This window comes from Salvelinus namaycush, unplaced genomic scaffold (assembly GCF_016432855.1).
Source record: "Salvelinus namaycush isolate Seneca unplaced genomic scaffold, SaNama_1.0 Scaffold84, whole genome shotgun sequence".
Taxonomy (NCBI): Eukaryota; Metazoa; Chordata; class Actinopteri; order Salmoniformes; family Salmonidae; genus Salvelinus; species Salvelinus namaycush.
In genome coordinates this window covers 77,601-103,158 of record NW_024061575.1, presented here as the reverse complement: position 1 = coordinate 103,158, position 25,558 = coordinate 77,601, and the positions used below count along the sequence as shown (strand labels likewise).

Genomic DNA, 25,558 nt, shown 5'->3' with positions numbered 1-25,558 from the left:
CTGTACTCCCTGTTCACCCACGACTGCGTGGCCAGGCACGACTCCAACACCATCATTAAGTTTGCAGACGACACAACAGTGGTAGGCCTGATCACAGACAACAACGAGACAGTCTATAGGGAGGAGGTCAGAGACCTGGCCGGGTGGTGCCAGAGTTGCAACATATCCCCCAAGACTAAAGAGATGATTGTAGACTACAGGAAAAGGAGGACCAAGCATGCCCCCATTCTCATCGACGGGGCTGTAGGTTCTACAGCTGCAACATCGAGAGCATCCTGACTGGTTGCATCACTGCCTGGTACGGCAACTGCTCGGCCTCCGACCTCAAGGCACTACAGAGGGTAGTGCGTACGGCCCAGTACATCACTGGGGCTAAGCTGCCTGCCATCCAGGACCTCTACACCAGGCGGTATCAGAGGAAGGCCCTAGAAATTGTCGAAGACCCCAGCCACCCCAGTCATAGACTGTTCTCTCTACGACTGCATGGCGAGCGGCGGTAAGTTTTTACCCCCAAGCCATAAGACTCCTGAACAGGTAATCAAATGGCTACCCAGACTATTTGCATTGTGTGCCTCGCTACTGTATATAGCCTCGCTACTGTATATAGCCTCTCTACTGTATAGAGCCTCTCTACCGTATATAGCCTCACTACCGTATATAGCCTCGCTACCGTATATAGCCTCGCTACCGTATATAGCCTCGCTACTGTATATAGCCTCGCTACTGTATATAGCCTCGCTACTGTATATAGCACTCTACTGTATATAGCCTCACTACTGTATAGAGCCTCTACTGTATATAGGCACTCTACTGTATAGAGCCTCACTACTGTATAGAGCCTCACTACTATATAGATCCTCTACTGTATATAGCCTCTCTACTGTATATAGCCTCTCTACTGTATATAGCTTCTCTACTGTATGTAGCCTCGCTACTGTATATATCCTCTCTACCGTATATAGCCTCTCTACCGTATATAGCCTCTCTACCGTATATAGCCTCTCTACCGTATATGGCCTCGCTACCGTATATGGCCTCTCTACTGTATATAGCGTCTCTACTGTATATAGCCTCGCTACTGTATATAGCACTCTACTGTATATAGCCTCACTACTGTATAGAGCCTCTACTGTATATAGGCACTCTACTGTATAGAGCCTCACTACTATATAGATCCTCTACTGTATATAGCCTCTCTACTGTATATAGCCTCTCTACTGTATAGAGCCTCTACTGTATATAGGCACTCTACTGTATAGAGCCTCACTACTGTATAGATCCTCTACTGTATATAGCCTCTCTACTGTATATAGCCTCTCTACTGTATAGAGCCTCTACTGTATATAGGCACTCTACTGTATAGAGCCTCACTACTGTATATAGGCACTCTACTGTATAGAGCCTCTACTGTATATAGGCACTCTACTGTATAGAGCCTCACTACTGTATAGATCCTCTACTGTATATAGGCACTCTACTGTATAGAGCCTCACTACTGTATAGATCCTCTACTGTATATAGCCCCTCTACTGTTATTTTTCACTGTCTTCTTTACTGTTGTTTTTATTTCTTATCTATTGTTCACCTAATACCTTTTTTTAACTTAAAGAATTGCACTGTTGGAATGTATGTAAGCATTTCACTGTTGTATTCGGGTATTCGGCGCCCGTGATAAATAAACTTTGATTTGATTTGAACAACAGCCTATCAACCTCTGTTTTTAAGACAGTACTTACTAGTGTTAATCAGGGCCAGGTTTCTCAAAACCATCTCACGGCTAAATTCATCGTTTGAACCATCGAATGCCTTAAGATGCCTTTGGGAAACCGGGCCCAGATATCCTGTTTCCTCCTCTTCTTCTTCCTCATTTTTCGATGTGACAGTCATCTCCCCTTCCTCCTCTTTCACTCCAAAAAATGCTTTCTCCTCTTCTTTTACAGTAAAAGCATCCTCCTCTTTCACTCTGAACGCATCTTCCTCTTCTTTCACTGAAACGTCTTTCTCTTCTTCTTTCACGGTAACAGCCTCACCCTCTACTTGTTTTTGTATTGTAACAGCCTCCTCTTCCTCCTCCTCTTTGGCGAGACCTTCTTTCTCCGTCCAGCAGACCTCCTCTTCTTTAGCAGGAGGAGAGTAGCTTAGTGAGCTCATGGTCGGGATGTTAGCTAGCTAGGCTAATGCTAACTTAACCAGCCAGCTAGCTGACCAATAACAACAACAACGTAAATATGTAAGTATACGGGATAACTAACTAGACGACAGAAGTGGGGTTAAAACACAGTGGCTATACGAAAGCGTCTAAAGAGCTTTATTGGTTCGTCTATTGTGTCTAGCAAGCTACCGAAGTGGCTGACTGTCTGTTGCTGCTGTTGAAAGAAGCGTTCCGTCCACTAGATTATACGTCACAGTAGCAGCATTGCCTTAAAGTCGCAGACCGCCATCTGCTGACTGGAGTGGGTAACGCAGTTGAGTAAAATCTATATTTTATTTTCAGACAAAAAGTTAATCGGTAGGAAACATTAGTTTTTACCCACCAATGTAACAACACAGTATGATTAAAGACTTAGCATCTTAGTTGTAGTCACGATATGGTTACCTATACGTACAAACAGTTATGTTTTTGCGTTATTACATATTTATTAACTTATTTCCGATATCTTCTAAACTACCCACAATGCACAATTTTGCAATGTCAATTTATATATACTCTGTACTCCCGAGTTCTATGCTTGCTCGGTAGCTAGCTTAAAACAATGCAAATATTAGAGTAAACCTGTTTTGGGTTAGGACAAGTAACTGAGTAAGAGCCAACATCATGATGAGCTTGCAAGCTGAGTTTGAATAAGACATCCAATTACCATTTTGTATTTATAACGGTTGGTTTTATTATAGATAATAAATAACCACATCATTGATGATAAAATAAATGCATTTCTCTTGTTTGGCCCTGCAAGCCTGTCGGCATACGCGTCATCACATACCCTCATCTGATTGGTCATTTTCCGAGAACAGTAAAGCGGTATTAGTGTCATCACACGAGTAGGCGGGCCTTCAAACGTTGTGACTTTTATGGCCAATATGAAAAAATGAAAAAGAGAATGGACCCCTTTTACAGGTGATTATGTACGGTGCCATTTTTAAATATATATTTTTACCTTTATTTAACTAGGCAAGTCAGTTAAGAACCAATTCTTATTTACAATGACGACCTACCGGGGGAACAGTGGATTAACTGCCTTGTTCAGGGGCAGGGCGACAGATTTTTACCTTGTCAGCTCGGGGATTAGTAGTCTTTTGGTTACTGGCCCAACGCTCTAACCACTAGGCTACCTGCCGCTCCAATACATGATAGGAGTACACACAAAAAAAATGTTGACTATTTAGCTAAAAAAAATATATACATAACAATAAACAAATAAATCCCATTATTTTGCATCATTTTCTCACTAATTATTAATTTATAAAGTTTACAGGGCAGGACTCTTATTCTGAAGGATTCTAAAAATCCGCGACCCGGAAGTACTTAGTTCATTTTACCTGTTTCACGACAGTCTAGTCAGTCACCTCTGTGGTTTGCTATCCAACATAGTCGAAACATTGGAGCTCTTTAGACGCTTTCGGTGTATATTTGCCTCTGTGTTTTAAACTTCTTTCGTGTAGCTAGTTGCCACATTTAAGTTCATATTTACGTTGTTAGTCAGGTAGCTAGCTAGCTGGCTTGCTAAGTTAGCTTAGCACCAGGCTACTCGTTAATGCTAACTAGCTAGCTAGTATCACCAACTATGAGCTCACTAAGCTACTCCCCTCTTGTTAAAGAAGAGGGGATCTGCTGGACGGAGAAAGAAGCTCTGGGGCTGAACATTGTCATGAAAGAAGAGGAGGAGGATATTACAGTAAAAGGGGAGGAAGAAGCTTTCAGAATGAAAGAGGAGGTAGAGGATGTTACAGTGAAAGAAGAGGAATCTTTTAGACTGAAAGAGGAAGAGGGGATAGAGACTGTCACAGTGGAAGTAGAAGTTTTCAGAATGAAAAAGGAGGAAGAGGAGGATGTTACAGTGAAAGAAGAGGAATCTTTTAGACGGAAAGAGGAAGACGGGATAGAGACTGTCACAGTGGAAGAAGAGGAAGTAGAAGTTTTCAGAATGAAAAAGGAGGAAGAGGAGGATGTTACAGTGAAAGAAGAGGAATCTTTTAGACTGAAAGAGGAAGAGGGGATAGAGACTGTCACAGTGGAAGTAGAAGTTTTCAGAATGAAAAAGGAGGAAGAGGAGGATGTTACAGTGAAAGAAGAGGAATCTTTTAGACGGAAAGAGGAAGAGGGGATAGAGACTGTCACAGTGGAAGAAGAGGAAGTAGAAGTTTTCAGAATGAAAAAGGAGGAAGAGGAGGCCATAACATTGAAAGAAGAAGAGGAGGATGTTACAGTGAAAGAACCTTTTGGAGTGGAAGAGGAAGCTATCTTACGTAAAGAGGAGGAGGAAGACGTATTGGGAGATGAAGAGGAGGTGGAAGGAGAGGAAGAGGAAGCTATCTTACGTAAAGAGGAGGAGGAAGACGTATTGGGAGATGAAGATGAGGTGGAAGGAGAGGAAGAGGAAGCTATCTTACGTAAAGAGGAGGAGGAAGACGTATTGGGAGATGAAGAGGAGGTGGAAGGAGAGGAAGAGGAGACTGAAGATCTGATTAACACCAGTGAGTACTGCACGCAGGGTCACAAACTGCAGCTGTTTAATTAATGTATCGTTTTAATATATGGCTCTGGGCCTCGCCATTGATTCTGGGAGAATATAACTTATAAATGTCCACTGAACTTAGTTCAACTGTCGTACCCCATCAGAACCTAAAATATAAGCTTGTTTTACTCCTTTGATTGTAAACAATGTAATTGTAAATAAACACTACCGGTATATCCTCAAAACATGGAGGTAGTTCCATTAGGCTGAACCTGAGACATGAGACTGTTATGAAAAGCTTTATGATGTATTAAGAGAATTGGTCCATTTTTTAAAATGTTGAATATTGTTCAAATTCTAGACATTCAGTTGAAATAATCCCCATGTATTGTTAATGGTGCTCTGGCATGGTTGCCGTCCCTTAGTGCATTAGTGCATATGTGCATTAGGGATGTGACAAATGTACAATTTCTCTTAATGTTTAAACTGCCATTTCTTTAAATGTTTAACCTTTTTTTGGGGGGTGGGGTTTATCACCCACTCAGCAACGATGGTATTACTGCTGTCCCCCCACCCACTCAGTAACGATGGTATTAATGCTGTCCCCCACCCACTCAGTAACGATGGTATTAATGCTGTCCCCCCACCCACTCAGTAACGATGGTATTAATGCTGTCCCCCACCCACTCAGTAACGATGGTATTAATGCTGTCCCCCCACCCACTCAGTAACGATGGTATTAATACTGTCCCCCACCCACTCAGTAACGATGGTATTAATGCTGTCCCCCCACCCACTCAGTAACGATGGTATTAATGCTGTCCCCCACCCACTCAGTAACGATGGTATTAATGCTGTCCCCCCACCCACTCAGTAACGATGGTATTAATGCTGTCCCCCACCCACTCAGTAACGATGGTATTAATGCTGTCCCCCCACCCACTCAGTAACGATGGTATTAATACTGTCCCCCACCCACTCAGTAACGATGGTATTAATGCTGTCCCCCACCCACTCAGTAACGATGGTATTAATACTGTCCCCCACCCACTCAGTAACGATGGTATTAATGCTGTCCCCCACTCAGTAACGATGGTATTAATACTGTCCCCCACCCACTCAGTAACGATGGTATTAATGCTGTCCCCCACCCACTCAGTAACGATGGTATTAATACTGTCCCCCACCCACTCAGTAACGATGGTATTAATGCTGTCCCCCACCTACTCAGTAACGATGGCATTAATGCTGTCCCCCACCCACTCAGTAACGATGGTATTAATGCTGTCCCCCCACCCACTCAGTAACGATGGTATTAATGCTGTCCCCCACCCACTCAGTAACGATGGTATTAATGCTGTCCCCCACCTACTCAGTAACGATGGCATTAATGCTGTCCCCCACCCACTCAGTAACGATGGTATTAATGCTGTCCCCCACCCACTCAGTAACGATGGTATTAATGCTGTCCCCCCACCCACTCAGTAACGATGGTATTAATACTGTCCCCCACTCAGTAACGATGGTATTAATGCTGTCCCCCACCCACTCAGCAACGATGGTATTAATGCTGTCCCCCCCCCCCCCTCAGTAACGATGGTATTAATGCTGTCCCCCACCCACTCAGCAACGATGGTATTAATTAATGCTGTCCCCCCACCCACTCAGCAATGATGGTATTAATGCTGTCCCCCCACCCACTCAGTAACGATGGTATTAATACTGTTTCAGGTTCTCTGTTGTCTCTCCTCCATGTTCTCTGTGTGTCTCTCCTCCATGTTCTCTGTTGTCTCTCCTCCATGTTCTCTGTTGTCTCTCCTCCATGTTCTCTGTTGTCTCTCCTCCATGTTCTCTGTTGTGTGTCTCTCCTCCATGTTCTCTGTTGTGTGTCTCTCCTCCATGTTCTCTGTTGTGTGTGTCTCCTCCATGTTCTCTGTTGTGTGTGTCTCCTCCATGTTCTCTGTTGTCTCTCCTCCATGTTCTCTGTTGTGTCTCTCCTCCATGTTCTCTGTTGTGTCTCTCCTCCATGTTCTCTGTTGTGTCTCTCCTCCATGTTCTCTGTTGTGTGTGTCTCCATGTTCTCTGTTGTCTCTCCTCCATGTTCTCTGTTGTCTCTCCTCCATGTTCTCTGTTGTGTCTCTCCTCCATGTTCTCTGTTGTGTCTCTCCTCCATGTTCTCTGTTGTGTCTCTCCTCCATGTTCTCTGTTGTGTCTCTCCTCCATGTTCTCTGTGTGTCTCCTCCATGTTCTCTGTTGTGTGTGTCTCCTCCATGTTCTCTGTTGTGTGTGTCTCCTCCATGTTCTCTGTTGTGTGTCTCTCCTCCATGTTCTCTGTTGTGTGTGTCTCCTCCATGTTCTCTGTTGTGTGTGTCTCCTCCATGTTCTCTGTTGTGTGTCTCTCCTCCATGTTCTCTGTTGTGTGTCTCTCCTCCATGTTCTCTGTTTGTCTCTCCTCCATGTTCTCTGTTGTGTGTCTCTCCTCCATGTTCTCTGTTGTGTGTCTCTCCTCCATGTTCTCTGTTGTGTGTCTCTCCTCCATGTTCTCTGTTGTGTGTCTCTCCTCCATGTTCTCTGTTGTGTGTCTCTCCTCCATGTTCTCTGTTGTGTGTCTCTCCTCCATGTTCTCTGTTGTGTGTGTCTCCTCCATGTTCTCTGTTGTGTGCATTTCCACATTTTGTTACATTATAGCCTTATTCTAAAATGGATGAAATCATTTTTTCCAACTCATCAATCTACACAATGCCCCATAATGACAAATGCAAAACAGGTTGTTTATAATTTTTTGTTAATTATAAAAATATAAATAAACTGAAATATGACATTTCCATAAGTATTCAGTACTTTGTTGAAGCACCTTTGGCAGCGATTACAGCCTCAAGTCTTTTTGGGTATGACGCTACAAGCTTGGCACACCTGTATTTGGGGAGTTTCTCCCATTCTTCTCTGCATATCCTCTCAAGCTCTGTCAGGTTGGATGGGGAGCGTTGCTGCACAGCTATTTTCAGGTCTCTCCAGAGATGTTCGATCAGGTTCAAGTCCGGGCTCTTGCTGGACCACTCAAGGACATTCCGAGACTTGTTCTGAAGCCACTCCTGCGTTGTCTTGGCTGTGTGCTTACGGTCGTTGTCCTGTTGGAAGATGAGGACCCCAGTCTGAGGTCCTGAGCACTCTGGATCAGGCTTTCATCAAGGATCGCTCTGAACTTTGCTCCATTCATCTTTCCCTCGATCCTGACTAGTCTCCCAGGCCCTGCCGCTGAACGACATCCCCACAGTATGATGCTGTCACCACCATGCTTCACTGTAGGGCTAGTGTTAGATTTCCACCAGATTTGACATTCAGGCCAAAGAGTTAAGTTTTGGTTTCATCAGACCAGATAATCTTGTTTCTCATGGTCGGACAGTCCTTTAGGTGCCCTTTGGCAAACTCCAAGCAGGCTGTCATGTGCCTTTTACAGAGGAGTGGCTTCTGTCTGGCCACTCTACCATAAAGGCCTGATTGGTAGAGTGCTGCAGAGATGGTTGTCCTTCGTGAAGACTCTATATAGACAGGTGTGTGAATTTCCAAATGATGTCCAGTCAATTGAATTTTCCGCAGGTGGAGTCCAATCACCTTGTAGAAACATCTCAAGGATGATCAATGGAAATGGGATGTAACTGAACTCAATTTTAAGTCTCATAGCAAAGGGTCTGAATACTTATGTAAATAAGGTATTTCTGTTTTGTTTTTTTAAACCTGTTTTCACTTTGTCATTATGGGGTATTGTGATGTCATTATGGGGTATTGTGATGTCATTATGGGGTATTGTGATGTCATTATGGGGTATTGTGATGTCATTATGGGGTATTGTGATTTCATTATGGGGTATTGTGATGTCATTATGGGGTATTGTGTGTAGATTGTTGAGGAACGTGTTTTATTTAATCCATTTTAGAATAAGGCTGTAGCGTAACTTCATGTGGACAAAGTCAAGGGATCTGAATACTTTCCGAAGCCATTGACCGAACTGTTGACTATGTTAGAGCTTCAATCTGACCTTGTTACCTAACAGAACGCCCTGGTTGGTTTACAACTATGTTAGAGCTTCAACCTGACCTTGTTACCTAACAGAACTCCCTGGTTGGTTTACAACTATGTTAGAGCTTCAATCTGACCTTGTTACCTAACGGAACGCCCTGGTTGGTTTACAACTATGTTAGAGCTTCAACCTGACCTTGTTACCTAACTGAACGCCCTGGTTGGTTTACAACTATGTTAGAGCTTCAACCTGACCTTGTTACCTAACAGAACTCCCTGGTTGGTTTACAACTATGTTAGAGCTTCAACCTGACCTTGTTACCTAACTGAACGCCCTGGTTGGTTTACAACTATGTTAGAGCTTCAACCTGACCTTGTTACCTAACGGAACGCCCTGGTTGGTTTACAACTATGTTAGAGCTTCAATCTGACCTTGTTACCTAACTGAACGCCCTGGTTGGTTTACAACTATGTTAGAGCTTCAATCTGACCTTGTTACCTAACTGAACTCCCTGGTTGGTTTAAAACTATGTTAGAGCTTCAACCTGACCTTGTTACCTAACAGAACTCCCTGGTTGGTTTACAACTATGTTAGAGCTTCAACCTGACCTTGTTACCTAACGGAACGCCCTGGTTGGTTTACAACTATGTTAGAGCTTCAACCTGACCTTGTTACCTAACGGAACGCCCTGGTTGGTTTACAACTATGTTAGAGCTTCAACCTGACCTTGTTACCTAACTGAACGCCCTGGTTGGTTTACAACTATGTTAGAGCTTCAACCTGACCTTGTTACCTAACTGAACTCCCTGGTTGGTTTACAACTATGTTAGAGCTTCAATCTGACCTTGTTACCTAACTGAACTCCCTGGTTGGTTTACAACTATGTTAGAGCTTCAATCTGACCTTGTTACCTAACTGAACGCCCTGGTTGGTTTACAACTATGTTAGAGCTTCAACCTGACCTTGTTACCTAACAGAACTCCCTGGTTGGTTTACAACTATGTTAGAGCTTCAATCTGACCTTGTTACCTAACTGAACTCCCTGGTTGGTTTACAACTATGTTAGAGCTTCAATCTGACCTTGTTACCTAACGGAACTCCCTGGTTGGTTTACAACTATGTTAGAGCTTCAACCTGACCTTGTTACCTAACGGAACTCCCTGGTTGGTTTACAACTATGTTAGAGCTTCAATCTGACCTTGTTACCTAACGGAACGCCCTGGTTGGTTTACAACTATGTTAGAGCTTCAACCTGACCTTGTTACCTAACTGAACGCCCTGGTTGGTTTACAACTATGTTAGAGCTTCAACCTGACCTTGTTACCTAACAGAACTCCCTGGTTGGTTTACAACTATGTTAGAGCTTCAATCTGACCTTGTTACCTAACTGAACGCCCTGGTTGGTTTACAACTATGTTAGAGCTTCAATCTGACCTTGTTACCTAACAGAACGCCCTGGTTGGTTTACAACTATGTTAGAGCTTCAACCTGACCTTGTTACCTAACAGAACTCCTTGGTTGGTTTACAACTATGTTAGAGCTTCAATCTGACCTAGTTACCTAACTGAACTCCCTGGTTGGTTTACAACTATGTTAGAGCTTCAACCTGACCTTGTTACCTAACAGAACGCCCTGGTTGGTTTACAACTATGTTAGAGCTTCAATCTGACCTTGTTACCTAACTGAACGCCCTGGTTGGTTTACAACTATGTTAGAGCTTCAACCTGACCTTGTTACCTAACAGAACGCCCTGGTTGGTTTACAACTATGTTAGAGCTTCAACCTGACCTTGTTACCTAACGGAACGCCCTGGTTGGTTTACAACTATGTTAGAGCTTCAATCTGACCTTGTTACCTAACAGAACGCCCTGGTTGGTTTACAACTATGTTAGAGCTTCAACCTGACCTTGTTACCTAACAGAACTCCCTGGTTGGTTTACAACTATGTTAGAGCTTCAACCTGACCTTGTTACCTAACAGAACTCCCTGGTTGGTTTACAACTATGTTAGAGCTTCAATCTGACCTAGTTACCTAACTGAACTCCCTGGTTGGTTTACAACTATGTTAGAGCTTCAACCTGACCTTGTTACCTAACAGAACTCTGACCTTGTTACCTAACAGAACTCCCTGGTTGGTTTACAACTATGTTAGAGCTTCAATCTGACCTTGTTACCTAACTGAACGCCCTGGTTGGTTTACAACGTGTACTGTAATTTGGACAAGACTAAATACATGTTCTGTAGTTGTCTCCAGGATGTTTCAAATGGACTATATATTTATTAATGAGATGGTTTTCCCATCGATCGGGTTCCTATAAATATCTGGGCATTTGGATTGAAAAAAAACACATATGGATGAGATAGTTAAAAAGCTCAGATTTAAACTGGCCTTCTTTTTTTAGATCTTGCCCTGAACAGCAGAAAGCAGATTGTACAGTCAACTGTTCCTGACAGTTTTAAAATAAAAAAGAGTGTTTCTACTATTTCCCTTTGTGTTTTGAAAATATCTGATTTTCCGTGGTGTTTTAATAACCTCATGGCACAGTGTGGGTGGGTTTACGTTGTTTTATTATTATTTATACATTATCAGAAAGCCTAAATCTTCCCCTAAAAAATAGGAAGGATGGAACTTTTCTTACCTGAGATTATCGCGAATAACCAATCAGCATTTTATAATGAGGGATTTAGTCTGGATTAAACCTCATAGGAAGACAGTTTAATCATGTGGAGGTTTCATTCAGGAATATTTGTTTAACAAAATAATCTGTTTTATCTTTGGCAGGAGAGAAACCAGACTCTCACTCTGACAGCGGGAAGAGTCATTCAGAGAATCCAGACCCAGATATTCCCAAACCAGCGACAAGACACAACTGCTCCCAGTGTGGAAAGAGTTTTAAGTGGTTATGTAAGCTCAAAGAGCATGTGAGAACACACACAGGAGAAAAGCTCTTCCAATGCTCCCATTGTGAAAAGAGATTTAACCAGTCATCACTTCTGAAAGAGCATGAGAAAATACACACAGGAGAGAAGCCTTTCCATTGCTCCCAGTGTGGAAAGCGTTATACCCGATTAGCACACCTAAAAATACATGAGAGAATACACTCTGGAGTAAAGGCTTACCTCTGTTCCCAGTGTGGAAAGAATTTTAGGTGGTTAGAGAACCTGAAGCAGCATGAAAGGACACACACGGGGGAGAAGCCTTACCATTGCTCTCAGTGTGGAAAGGATTTTACCACATTAGGGAACGTAAAAGAGCATAAGAAGAAACACACAGGAGAAAAACCTTTACAATGTTCCCAGTGTGGAAAGAGATTTACACATTTAGGAAATCTAAAAAGGCACGAAGGAATACACACAGGAGAAAAACTCTACCACTGCTCTCAGTGTGGAAAGAGTTTTACCCAGTTAGGGTATTTGAAAAAACATGAGAAAATACATTCTGAAGAGAAGCCTTATCCCTGTTCCCACTGTGGAAAGAGTTTTAGGTGGTTAGGGGACCTGAAAGAGCATGAAAGGACGCACACAGGGGAGAAACCTTACCATTGCTCCTTGTGCGGAAAGGATTTTACCAAGTTAGGGAACCTAAAAGAGCATAAGAAGAAACACACAGGAGAAAAGCCTTACCAATGCTCCCTGTGTGAAAAGACTTTTACGCAGTTAGGGGGCTTGAAATATCATGAGGGCACACACACAGAAAAAAAGACCTACCACTGCTCTCAGTGTCTAAAGACATTTACCCGATTAGGGAACCTGAAAAAGCATGAGAGAATACACACACTCAGGTGAGGATAAGACCGTCCACTGCTCCCAGTGTAGAAAGAGTATAGGTCAGTTAGGGAACCTGAAAGAGCATGAAACACACATACAGCAGAGAAGCCTTACTGCTGCTCTAATTACGGAAAGACATTTTCCCGGTCAGAGGGCCTGAAATCACATGACAGAATAGAGGCTGTGTTCTGAAATGTGTGTTTTGTTTATACCACATGAAATCATATTGTTTTTATGAAATCATGTTTATATGAAATCATCTTTATATGAAATCATGTTTTGATTCTGATTCTGATTGATGGAACCCTTAGATGTTCATAATTGTGTTCCAATTGTTCATTATATATTTTGGCGCTCCCGAGTGGTGCAGCAGTCTGAGGCACTACATCTCAGTGCTTGAGGCGTGCACTACAGACCCTGGTTCGATTCCAGGCTGTATCACAACCGGCCGGGATTGGGAGACCCATAGGGCGGCTCAAAATTGGCCCAGCAGCGGTCGGGTTAGGGTTTGGACAGGGTTTGCCGTCATTGTGAATAAGAAATCGTTCTTACCTGACTTGTTTAGTTAATGGTTAATTATTTTTTATATTTTTTATTATTAGATGTTCATTAATACGAATTGGATATATTCAAAATGTAAATTATAAATGGATGAATAGAATGATATTTTAAATATACTTTTTTTTATTCTAACCTTAACCTCTCATGAGTGTGGCCGTGTCATCTGACCGTGCCACCGATTCTAATCCAAGTGCCAAATAACTGTACCCAGTACCACAACATTTTAGCCAAAAGCCTGGTTGCCTCTGCCAGGAGGCTGACACTTGAGGCCACTGTGTTCTTGGGAACCTTCAATGCTGCAGACATTTTTTGGTACCCTTCGCAGATCTGTGCCTTCGACACAATCCTGTCTCTGAGCTCTTCGGAGAATTATTTCGGGTTCATGGCTTGGTTTTTGCTCTGACATGCACTGTCAACCTTTATAGATAGGTGTGTGCCTTTCCAAATCATGTTCATTCAATTGAATTTACCACAGGTGGAGTCCAATCAAGTTGTAGAAACATCTCAAGGATGATCAATGGAAACAGGATGCACCGGCGCTCAATTTCGAGTCTCATATCAAAAGGGTCTGAATACTTATGTAAATAAGGTATTTCTGTTTTTTATTTGTAATAAATTTACAAAAATGTAAAACCTGTTTTCTCTTTGTCATTGAGGTATTGTGTGTAGATTAGTAAAAAATAAAAAAGTGTTTAATCCATTTTAGAATAAGGCTGTAACGTGACAAAATGTGGAAAAGGTGAAGGGGTCTGAATACTTTCCGAATGCATTGTAGATGGTGATGCTAGGAGTTCTGGATAATGTTTGTGGGTGAAGGATGGGTAGCCTACTTCCAGTCCTTCTTGACTTGTAGCTACCCTGGCTAGCTGTATTATTTTGGTCTGGCTTTTTGAGAGGTTTGGGAGATGAACTGATTAGTCATAATAGAATATGGAGCTCTCTGGTAGTCATAATAGAATATGGAGCTCTCTGGTAGTCATAATAGAATATGGAGCTCTCTGATAATAGAATATGGAGCTCTCTGATAGTCATAATAGAATATGGAGCTCTCTGATAATAGAATATGGAGCTCTCTGATAATAGAATATGGAGCTCTCTGATAGTCATAATAGAATATGGAGCTCTCTGATAATAGAATATGGAGCTCTCTGATAATAGAATATGGAGCTCTCTGATAGTCATAATAGAATATGGAGCTCTCTGATAATATAATATGGAGCTCTCTGATAATAGAATATGGAGCTCTCTGATAGTCATAATAGAATATGGAGCTCTCTGATAATATAATATGGAGCTCTCTGATAATATAATATGGAGCTCTCTGATAGTCATAATAGAATATGGATCAGAGAGCTCCATATTCTATTATCAGAGAGCTCCATATTCTATTATCAGAGAGCTCCATATTCTATTATCAGAGAGCTCCATATTCTATTATGACTATCAGAGAGCTCCATATTCTATTATCAGAGAGCTCCATATTCTATTATGACTATCAGAGAGCTCCATATTATATTATGACTATCAGAGAGCTCCATAATCTATTATCAGAGAGCTCCATAATCTATTATCAGAGAGCTCCATATTCTATTATCAGAGAGCTCCATATTATATTATCTACTCCAGCACCCCCCCCCCCCCCCCCCCCCCCCTCTAATTCTCTCTCTCTCACCTTTCTCTCTCTCTCTCTCCAGCCTTTAGGCTGGGTTTCTGTATATCACTTTGTGACATCGGCTGATGTAAAAGGGCTTTATAAATCAATTTGATTGATATAAAGTTTGTTTGAAATTCGTACTAAAAATCAGAACTAATCAATCAACACATTTCTTTCTTTGTAAACGTGTTAATATAATTTTATTTAATAGAAGAAAAAAAATACATTCCCCCAGCTGCGTTTACCCACTCCAGTCAGCAGATGGCGATATGTGTCTTTTCGGCGATGTTTCTAGTGTGACGTATAATCTAGTGGACGGAACGCTTCTTCAACAACTGCAGCCACCTCGGTAGCTCGCTAGCCAACAAAGTCGGAACATTCAAGTTCTTTAGACAATTTCGTGGTTTATTTGCCACTATGATTTAAACATATTTATGTGGAAACAACTAGCTACCCCATTTAATTTCATATTGACGTTGTTGTCAGTCAGCTAGCTGGCTGGTTTAGTTAGCACTAGTTTAGCTAGCATCCCTGACCATGAGTTTACTAAGCTACTCTCTTCCTGCTAAAGAAGACGTTTGGAGGACGGAGAAAGGAACTCCCGTGAAAGATGAGGCTGTTACCGTTAAAAAAGAAGTTAAGGGCGAGGCTGTTACGGTGAAAGATGAGGAAGACGCGTTCAATGTGAAAGAGGAGTCTGTTTCAGTGAAAGAAGAGGACGAGGAGGTTACTGTCACAGTGAAAGAAGAGGATTACGATTTTGGAGTGGAGGAGGAAGATAAGGAGATTACTGTCACATTGGAGGAGGAAGAGGGGGAGACTGAAGATTTGATTACCACCAGTGAGTACTGTCTTAAACAGGAACACAAACTCTGCAGTTGTTGAACTAATGTGTGACAAAAAAAAAAAGGGCACTACACTTGGATATGTTTTTCTGTACTGTAGGAATTGTTAAAGACGTCCTCCGTTGACTTTTGAACTTTTCCTGTTGAAAAGCGATATATAAATACACTAAAGAACAACATAGTGTTTTTTTTTTAAAGACACAACTGCAAACTTCAAGACACAATGTCACCAGCTAGAACTCCAGGCAGCGTTCTGCACTCTCCCTACAGATTTCAGCCGTTAGCTTAGCCCGGCGACTGGCTCATATGAACTACAATCAAGAAGCGCGTGTTACAACCTGGTCTCAGAAGGGGAAGGGTTAGCTAACATGCTAAGTAGTTGCAAACTAGCTAAAAAAAAAATAGTAGGTAGTTCAAACGTAGCTAATTAGCTAAAAATGCTAAAGTTATCCATGTTGAGATTCGAATTCGCAACCATTGGGTTGCTAGACGTTCGTGTTATATGCTCACTCACCCACACCAGTCAACCACCGTACCTCCAATTTTGCCTTAAGTAGTCATCTGTAACCATACCAAACATATCATACTAATTTCAGTGTCCTGGATGTACATGTACTATGTTACGTCTAGTCTATGAGACCAGGCGGTGTGTGTTTAGAAAGTTAATCATTGCTGGCGATAAGGCTTTCGAAACAGCAATAAATACTTACTGTAGCAGTTACAGATCCATACAGCTATTGAGCCTCCATCCTACTAAACTACACTGTAGCAGTTACAGATCCATACAGCTATGGAGCCTCCATCCTACTAAACTACACTGTAGCAGTTACAGATCCATACAGCTATTGAGCCTCCATCCTACTAAACTACACTGTAGCAGTTACAGATCCATACAGCTATGGAGCCTCCATCCTACTAAACTACACTGTAGCAGTTACAGATCCATACAGATATGGAGCCTCCATCCTACTAAACTACACTGTAGCAGTTACAGATCCATACAGGTATGGAGCCTCCATCCTACTAAACTACACTGTAGCAGTTACAGATCCATACAGATATGGAGCCTTCATCCTACTAAACTACACTAGCAGTTACAGATCCATACAGCTATGGAGCCTCCATCCTACTAAACTACACTGTAGCAGATCCATACAGCTATGGAGCCTCCATCCTACTAAACTACACTGTTGTAGTTACAGATCCATACAGCTATGGAGCCTCCATCCTACTAAACTACACTGTAGCAGATCCATACAGCTATGGAGCCTCCATCCTACTAAACTACACTGTAGCAGTTACAGATCCATACAGCTATGGAGCCTCCATCCTACTAAACTACACTGTAGCAGATCCATACAGCTATGGAGCCTCCATCCTACTAAACTACACTGTAGCAGATCCATACAGGTATGGAGCCTCCATCCTACTAAACTACACTGTAGCAGTTACAGATCCATACAGATATGGAGCCTCCATCCTACTAAACTACACTGTAGTAGTTACAGATCCATACAGCTATGGAGCCTCCATCCTACTAAACTACACTGTAGCAGATCCATACAGCTATGGAGCCTCCATCCTACTAAACTACACTGTAGCAGTTACAGATCCATACAGCTATGGAGCCTCCATCCTACTAAACTACACTGTAGCAGTTACAGATCCATACAGATATGGAGCCTCCATCCTACTAAACTACACTGTAGCAGTTACAGATCCATACAGATATGGAGCCTCCATCCTACTAAACTACACTGTTGTAGTTACAGATCCATACAGCTATGGAGCCTCCATCCTACTAAACTACACTGTTGTAGTTACAGATCCATACAGCTATGGAGCCTCCATCCTACTAAACTAGTCTTCGCTACACCTCCTGAGTTAGACTTAGGCCTCTTGTCTTCCATTGGGGTTCTGTAAACACTGTAACATGGCCCTGTGGGAACACTAACTAGAGGTCGACCGATTATGGTTTTTCGATGTTGTAGTGACTGGTTGTATTGATGTTGTAGTGACTGGATGTAGTGATGTCGTAGTGATGTTGTAGTGATGTTGTAGTGACTGGATGTAGTGATGCTGTAGTGATGTTGTAGTGGTGTTGTAGTGACTGGTCGTATTGATCTTGTAATGACTGGTCGTAGTGACTGGATGTTGTAGTGACTGGTGGTAGTGATGTTGTAGTGATGTTGTAGTGACTGGATGTAGTGATGTTGTAGTGATGTTGTAGTGACTGGATGTAGTGATGTTGTAGTGACTGGATGTAGTGATGTTGTAGTGACTGGTTGTAGTGATGTTGTAGTGACTGGATGTAGTGATGTTGTAGTGATGTTGTAGTGACTGGATGTAGTGATGTTGTAGTGACTGGATGTAGTGATGTTGTAGTGATGTTGTAGTGACTGGATGTAGTGATGTTGTAGTGACTGGATGTAGTGACTGGATGTAGTGGTGTTGTAGTGACTGGATGTAGTGACTGGATGTAGTGGTGTTGTAGTGACTGGATGTAGTGATGTTGTAGTGATGTTGTAGTGATGTTGTAGTGACTGGATGTAGTGATGTTGTAGTGACTGGATGTAGTGACTGGATGTAGTGATGTTGTAGTGACTGGATGTAGTGGTGTTGTAGTGACTGGTCGTAGTGATGTTGTAGTGACTGGATGTAGTGATGTTGTAGTGACTGGATGTAGTGATGTTGTAGTGACTGGATGTAGTGGTGTCGTAGTGATGTTGTAGTGACTGGTCGTAGTGATGTTGTAGTGACTGGTCGTAGTGACTGGTCGTAGTGATGTTGTAGTGACTGGATGTTGTAGTGATGTTGTAGTGATGTTGTAGTGACTGGTTGTAGTGATGTTGTAGTGATGTTGTAGTGACTGGTTGTAGTGATGTTGTAGTGACTGGTTGTAGTGATGTTGTAGTGATGTTGTAGTGACTGGATGTAGTGATGTTGTAGTGACTGGTTGTAGTGATGTCGTAGTGGTGTTGTAGTGATGTCGTAGTGATGTTGTAGTGATGTTGTAGTGACTGGATGTAGTGATGTTGTAGTGATGTTGTAGTGACTGGATATGGTGATGTTGTAGTGATGTTGTAGTGACTGGATGAATTGATGTTGTAGTGGCTGGTCGTAGTGATGTTGTAGTGATGTTGTAGTGACTGGATGTAGTGATGTTGTATTGATATTGTAGTGACTGGTCGTAGTGATGTTGTAGTGACTGGATGTAGTGATGTTGTAGTGACTGGTCGTAGTGATGTTGTAGTGATGTTGTAGTGACTGGATGTAGTGATGTCGTAGTGATGTTGTAGTGATGTTGTAGTGACTGGATGTAGTGATGTTGTAGTGACTGGATGTAGTGATGTTGTAGTGACTGGATGTAGTGATGTTGTAGTGACTGGATGTAGTGATGTTGTAGTGACTGGATGTAGTGATGTTGTAGTGACTGGATGTAGTGATGTTGTAGTGACTGGATGTAGTGATGTTGTAGTGACTGGATGTAGTGATGTTGTAGTGACTGGTCGTAGTGATGTTGTAGTGACTGGATGTAGTGATGTTGTATTGATATTGTAGTGACTGGTCGTAGTGATGTTGTAGTGACTGGATGTAGTGATGTTGTAGTGATGTTGTAGTGACTGGATGTAGTGATGTTGTAGTGACTGGATGTAGTGATGTTGTAGTGACTGGATGTAGTGATGTTGTAGTGACTGGTCGTAGTGATGTTGTAGTGACTGGATGTAGTGATGTTGTATTGATATTGTAGTGACTGGTCGTAGTGATGTTGTAGTGACTGGATGTAGTGATGTTGTAGTGACTGGTCGTAGTGATGTTGTAGTGACTGGTTGTAGTGATGTTGTAGTGATGCTGTAGTGACTGGATATGGTGATGTTGTAGTGACTGGATGTAGTGACTGGTCGTAGTGATGTTGTAGTGACTGGTTGTAGTGATGTTGTAGTGATGTTGTAGTGACTGGATGTAGTGACTGGTCGTAGTGATGTTGTAGTGACTGGTTGTAGTGATGTTGTAGTGATGTTGTAGTGACTGGTCGTAGTGATGTTGTAGTGACTGGATGTAGTGAATGGATGTATTGATGTTGTAGTGATGTTGTAGTGACTGGATATGGTGATGTTGTAGTGATGTTGTAGTGATGTTGTAGTGGCTGGTCGTAGTGGTGTTGTAGTGATGTTGTAGTGACTGGATGTAGTGGTGTCGTAGTGATGTTGTAGTGACTGGTCGTAGTGATGTTGTAGTGACTGGATGTAGTGATGTTGTAGTGACTGGTTGTAGTGATGTCGTAGTGACTGGTTGTAGTGATGTCGTAGTGATGTTGTAGTGATGTTGTAGTGACTGGATGTAGTGATGTTGTAGTGACTGGATGTAGTGATGTTGTAGTGACTGGATGTAGTGATGTTGTAGTGACTGGATGTAGTGATGTTGTAGTGACTGGATGTAGTGATGTTGTAGTGACTGGATGTAGTGATGTTGTAGTGACTGGATGTAGTGATGTTGTAGTGACTGGTCGTAGTGATGTTGTAGTGACTGGATGTAGTGATGTTGTATTGATATTGTAGTGACTGGTCGTAGTGATGTTGTAGTGACTGGATGTAGTGATGTTGTAGTGATGTTGTAGTGACTGGATGTAGTGATGTTGTAGTGACTGGATGTAGTGATGTTGTAGTGACTGGATGTAGTGATGTTGTAGTGACTGGTCGTAGTGATGTTGTAGTGACTGGATGTAGTGATGTTGTATTGATATTGTAGTGACTGGTCGTAGTGATGTTGTAGTGACTGGATGTAGTGATGTTGTAGTGACTGGTCGTAGTGATGTTGTAGTGACTGGATGTAGTGATGTTGTATTGATATTGTAGTGACTGGTCGTAGTGACTGGTCGTAGTGATGTTGTAGTGACTGGATGTAGTGATGTTGTAGTGACTGGTTGTAGTGATGTCGTAGTGACTGGTCGTAGTGATGTTGTAGTGACTGGATGTAGTGGTGTTGTAGTGATGTTGTAGTGACTGGATGTAGTGACTGGATGTAGTGATGTTGTAGTGATGTTGTAGTGACTGGATATAGTGATGTTGTAGTGACTGGATGTAGTGATGTTGTAGTGATGTCGTAGTGACTGGATGTAGTGATGTTGTAGTGACTGGATGTAGTGATGTCGTAGTGACTGGATGTAGTGATGTTGTAGTGATGTTGTAGTGACTGGATGTAGTGATGTTGTAGTGACTGGATGTAGTGATGTTGTAGTGACTGGTTGTAGTGATGCTGTAGTGACTGGTTGTAGTGATGTTGTAGTGACTGGATGTAGTGATGTTGTAGTGACTGGATGTAGTGATGTTGTAGTGACTGGTTGTAGTGATGTTGTAGTGACTGGATATAGTGATGTTGTAGTGACTGGATGTAGTGATGTTGTAGTGACTGGATGTAGTGATGTTGTAGTGACTGGATGTAGTGATGTTGTAGTGATGTTGTAGTGACTGGTCGTAGTGATGTTGTAGTGATGATGTAGTGACTGGATGTAGTGATGTTGTAGTGATGTTGTAGTGACTGGATGTAGTGATGTTGTAGTGACTGGTCGTAGTGATGTTGTAGTGATGTTGTAGTGACTGGATGTAGTGATGTTGTAGTGACTGGTTGTAGTGATGTTGTAGTGACTGGATGTAGTGATGTTGTATTGATATTGTAGTGACTGGTCGTAGTGATGTTGTAGTGACTGGATGTAGTGACTGGATGTAGTGAATGGATGTATTGATGTTGTAGTGATGTTGTAGTACCTGGATATGGTGATGTTGTAGTGATGTTGTAGTGACTGGATGTATTGATGTTGTAGTGGCTGGTCGTAGTGATGTTGTATTGATATTGTAGTGACTGGTCGTAGTGATGTTGTAGTGATGTTGTAGTGACTGGATGTAGTGATGTTGTAGTGATGTTGTAGTGATGTCGTAGTGATGTTGTAGTGACTGGATGTAGTGATGTTGTAGTGACTGGTCGTAGTGATGTTGTAGTGATGTTGTAGTGACTGGTTGTAGTGATGTTGTAGTGACTGGATGTAGTGGTGTTGTAGTGACTGGATGTAGTGGTGTTGTAGTGATGATGTAGTGGTGTTGTAGTGACTGGATGTAGTGGTGTTGTAGTGATGTTGTAGTGATGTTGTAGTGATGTTGTAGTGATGTTGTAGTGACTGGATGTAGTGGTGTTGTAGTGATTGGTCGTAGTGATGTTGTAGTGACTGGATGTATTGATTTTGTAGTGACTGGGTGTAGTGACTGGATGTAGTGATGTCGTAGTGACTGGATGTAGTGATGTCGTAGTGACTGGATGTAGTGATGTCGTAGTGACTGGATGTAGTGATGTTGTAGTGATGTTGTAGTGACTGGATGTAGTGATGTTGTAGTGATGTTGTAGTGACTGGATGTAGTGATGTTGTAGTGACTGGATGTAGTGATGTTGTAGTGACTGGATGTAGTGATGTTGTAGTGACTGGATGTAGTGATGTTGTAGTGACTGGATGTAGTGATGTTGTAGTGACTGGATGTAGTGATGTTGTAGTGACTGGATGTAGTGATGTTGTAGTGACTGGATGTAGTGATGTTGTAGTGACTGGATGTAGTGATGTTGTAGTGACTGGATGTAGTGATGTTATAGTGATGTTGTAGTAGTGATGTTGTAGTGATGTTGTAGTGACTGGATGTATTGATGTTGTAGTGATGTTGTAGTGATGTTGTAGTGACTGGATATGGTGATGTTATAGTGATGTTGTAGTAGTGATGTTTTAGTGACTGGATGTAGTGATGTTGTAGTGATGTTGTAGTGACTGGTCGTAGTGATGTTGTAGTGATGTTGTAGTGACTGGATGTAGTGATGTTATAGTGATGTTGTAGTAGTGATGTTGTAGTGACTGGATGTAGTGACTGGATGTAGTGATGTTGTAGTGATGTCGTAGTGACTGGATGTAGTGACTGGATGTAGTGATGTTGTAGTGACTGGATGTAGTGATGTTGTAGTGACTGGATGTAGTGATGTTGTAGTGATGTTGTAGTGACTGGATGTAGTGATGTCGTAGTGACTGGATGTAGTGATGTTGTAGTGATGTTGTAGTGATGTTGTAGTGGTGTTGTAGTGACTGGATGTAGTGATGTTGTAGTGACTGGATGTAGTGATGTTGTAGTGACTGGATGTAGTGACTGGTCGTAGTGATGTTGTAGTGACTGGTCGTATTGATGTTGTAGTGACTGGTCGTAGTGACTGGATGTAAAGAATAATAATAATTAAAATTGAACTTTTAACAGGTATTACCTGGGATTATCTAATGGCTATCTACCAATCAGCATCCAGAATCCATAGTTACCATATTTACCATATTTACCACAGTTTAATCATGTGGTTTCATTCATGCCTCTCTGTTTAACAAAATAATCTGTTTACCTTTGGCAGGAGATAAACCAGACTCTCACTCTGACAGCGGGAAGAGTCCTTCAGGGGATCCAGACCCAGAGATTCCCAAACCAGCGACACACAACTGCTCCCAGTGTGGAAAGAGTTTTAAGTGGTTATGTAAGCTCAAAGAGCATGAGAGAACACACACAGGAGAAAAGCTCTTCCAATGCTCCCATTGTGAAAAGAGATTTAACCAGTCATCACATCTGAAAGAGCATGAGAGAATACACACAGGAGAGAAGCCTTTCCAATGCTCCCAGTGTGGAACGAAATTTACACGGTTAAGGCACCTGAAAGAGCATGAGAGGATACACACAGGAGAGAAGCCTTTCCAATGCTCCCAGTGTGGAAAGGGTTTTACACGGTTAGGGAACCTGAAAGAACATGAAATAATACACACGGGAGAGAGGCCTTACCATTGCTCCCAATGTGGAAAGAGTTTTACCCGATTAGGGCACCTAAAAATACATGAGAGAATACATTCTGGAGTAAAGCCTTACCTTTGTTCCCAGTGTGGAAAGAATTTTAGGTGGTTAGAGAACCTGAAGCAGCATGAAAAGACTCACACAGGGGAGAAGCCTTACCATTGCTCTTACTGTGGAAAGGATTTTACCACATTAGGGAATGTAAAAGAGCATGAGATGAAACACACAGGAGAAAAACCTTTCCAATGTTCCAAGTGTGGAAAAAGTTTTACACATTTAGGAAGTCTGAAAAGGCATGAAGCAATACACACAGGAGAAAAACCCTACAACTGCTCTCAGTGTGGAAAGTGTTTTCCCCAGTTAGGGTATCTGAAAAAACATGAGAAAATACACACTGGAGATAAGCCTTACCACTGTCCCCACTGTGGAAAGAGTTTTACCCGGATAGGGAGCCTTAAAGAGCATAAGAGGATACACACAGGCGAAAAGCCTTTCCAATGTTTCCAGTGTGGAATGAGTTTTACCCATTTAGTGAGCCTGAAAAATCATGAAGGAATACACACAGGCGTGGAGAAGACCTACCACTGCTCTCAGTGTGGAAAGAGTTTTACCCACTTAGGGAACCTGAACAAACATAAGCGAATACACTCTGGAGAGAAGCCTTACCCCTGTTCCCAATGTGGAAATAATTTTAGATGGTTAGGAGACCTGAAGGAACACGAGAAGACACACACGGGGGAGAAACCTTACCACTGCTCCATGTGCGGAAAGGATTTTGCCAAGTTAGGGAACCTAAAAGAGCATAAGAAGAAACACACAGGAGAAAAGCCTTACCAATGCTCCCTGTGTGGAAAGACTTTTACCCAGTTAGGGGGCCTGAAATATCACGAGAGGACGCACACAGAAAAAAAGACCTACCACTGCTCTCAGTGTAAAAAGATATTTACCCGGTTAGGGAACCTGAAAAAGCATGAGAGAATACACACACTCAGGTGAGGATACGACCGTCTATTGATCCCAATGTGGAAAGAGTTTAGTTCAGTTAGGGAACCCGAAAGAGCATGAAACACAAATACAGTAGAGAAGCCTTACTACTGCTCTAATTACGGAAAGACATTTTCACCGTCAGAGGACCTGAAATCAAATGATAGAATAGAGGCGGGGATCTGAAATGAGGACATATACGACATCATATTGTGCCGCTTTCCCAGGACGGCCATGGAATACCTGTAGAGATGCACAAGATTGAACTTCACTTTTTACTTTGCCCCGTTAACACTGTCAACGTTTCCCACTACTGAAATGGGGAATTATTATTATTATTATACTACTACTGTGGGAATCGTGATGGAATCAACCTTAATATCAGCCCCCATTCAATGCAAAACAAATCTAACTTAGTAGTCTGTCTAATCTAACTGCAAAGACTCAGTCTGTGATTTTTTTTAAAGTTATTTTTTAGGCAGATTGCGTCGGAGGAGGATTCTATCGCACTGAAGAGTCAGATGTGGCAGTGAGTGGCTTGTTTTGAAATCAAACCATGTAGCCGATATTATATCCTGCTGTTCTATCTATTCTACACAGTTGTTCATATTTTTTGCTAGTTATTAGCCCAGTCCTAGCTCATTTCTGGTCAGCAACGGGGAGTGATGGCTTCCTACGGGTACATTTCTAGCCATCTTTGAAAAGCAAGTAAGATTAAAAAATATATATCTTAAAGGGAGAGGGTTGTATTTTGAGACAAGCTTGAATAAGCTAAGTGGCCAATAGACAAAGGGTATCATATGTTTTTGTCTGACTCTCTGTATTGGTTATAGTATGGGAATAATAATGACTTTTATTTTGAAAAGTGGGTTCTTGCATCATACATTACAACAACATTTTCAGTCACCTACTTGTCTGAAGGCTAAAAAGTCAAGCCCCTGCATGTTTTCAAAAGTCTCATGGAATGGAGGGCCTACATTGAACACCACACATTGACTGCTACTGTAGGCTGAATGATAGAACGGCTATTTCCATGTTAAAATGTTATGGGATGCATTTTCTCCATTGTTTTTGATGATAGACCACTCTGGTAATAGACCATTTAAAATGATATGAGGAGACAGGAGAAAACTCTACCACTGCTCCCAGTGTGAAGTGTTTAATCTAGCTACAGCACCTAAAATCACATGACAGGAAACACA

The 25,558-nt window shown here is 42.0% G+C and overlaps 1 protein-coding gene across 1 annotated transcript; it reads left to right on the top strand.

The window, feature by feature from the left end:
* Window positions 1-3,943: 3,943 nt before the first annotated feature.
* Window positions 3,944-24,524, top strand: LOC120043026 (zinc finger protein 883-like). Its single transcript, XM_038987759.1, has 2 exons — window positions 3,944-4,692; window positions 22,945-24,524. Exons 1-2 carry the CDS (start codon window positions 4,026-4,028, stop codon window positions 24,366-24,368), a joined length of 2,091 nt encoding a protein of 696 aa, XP_038843687.1. The 5' UTR covers window positions 3,944-4,025; the 3' UTR covers window positions 24,369-24,524.
* Window positions 24,525-25,558: the final 1,034 nt, after the last annotated feature.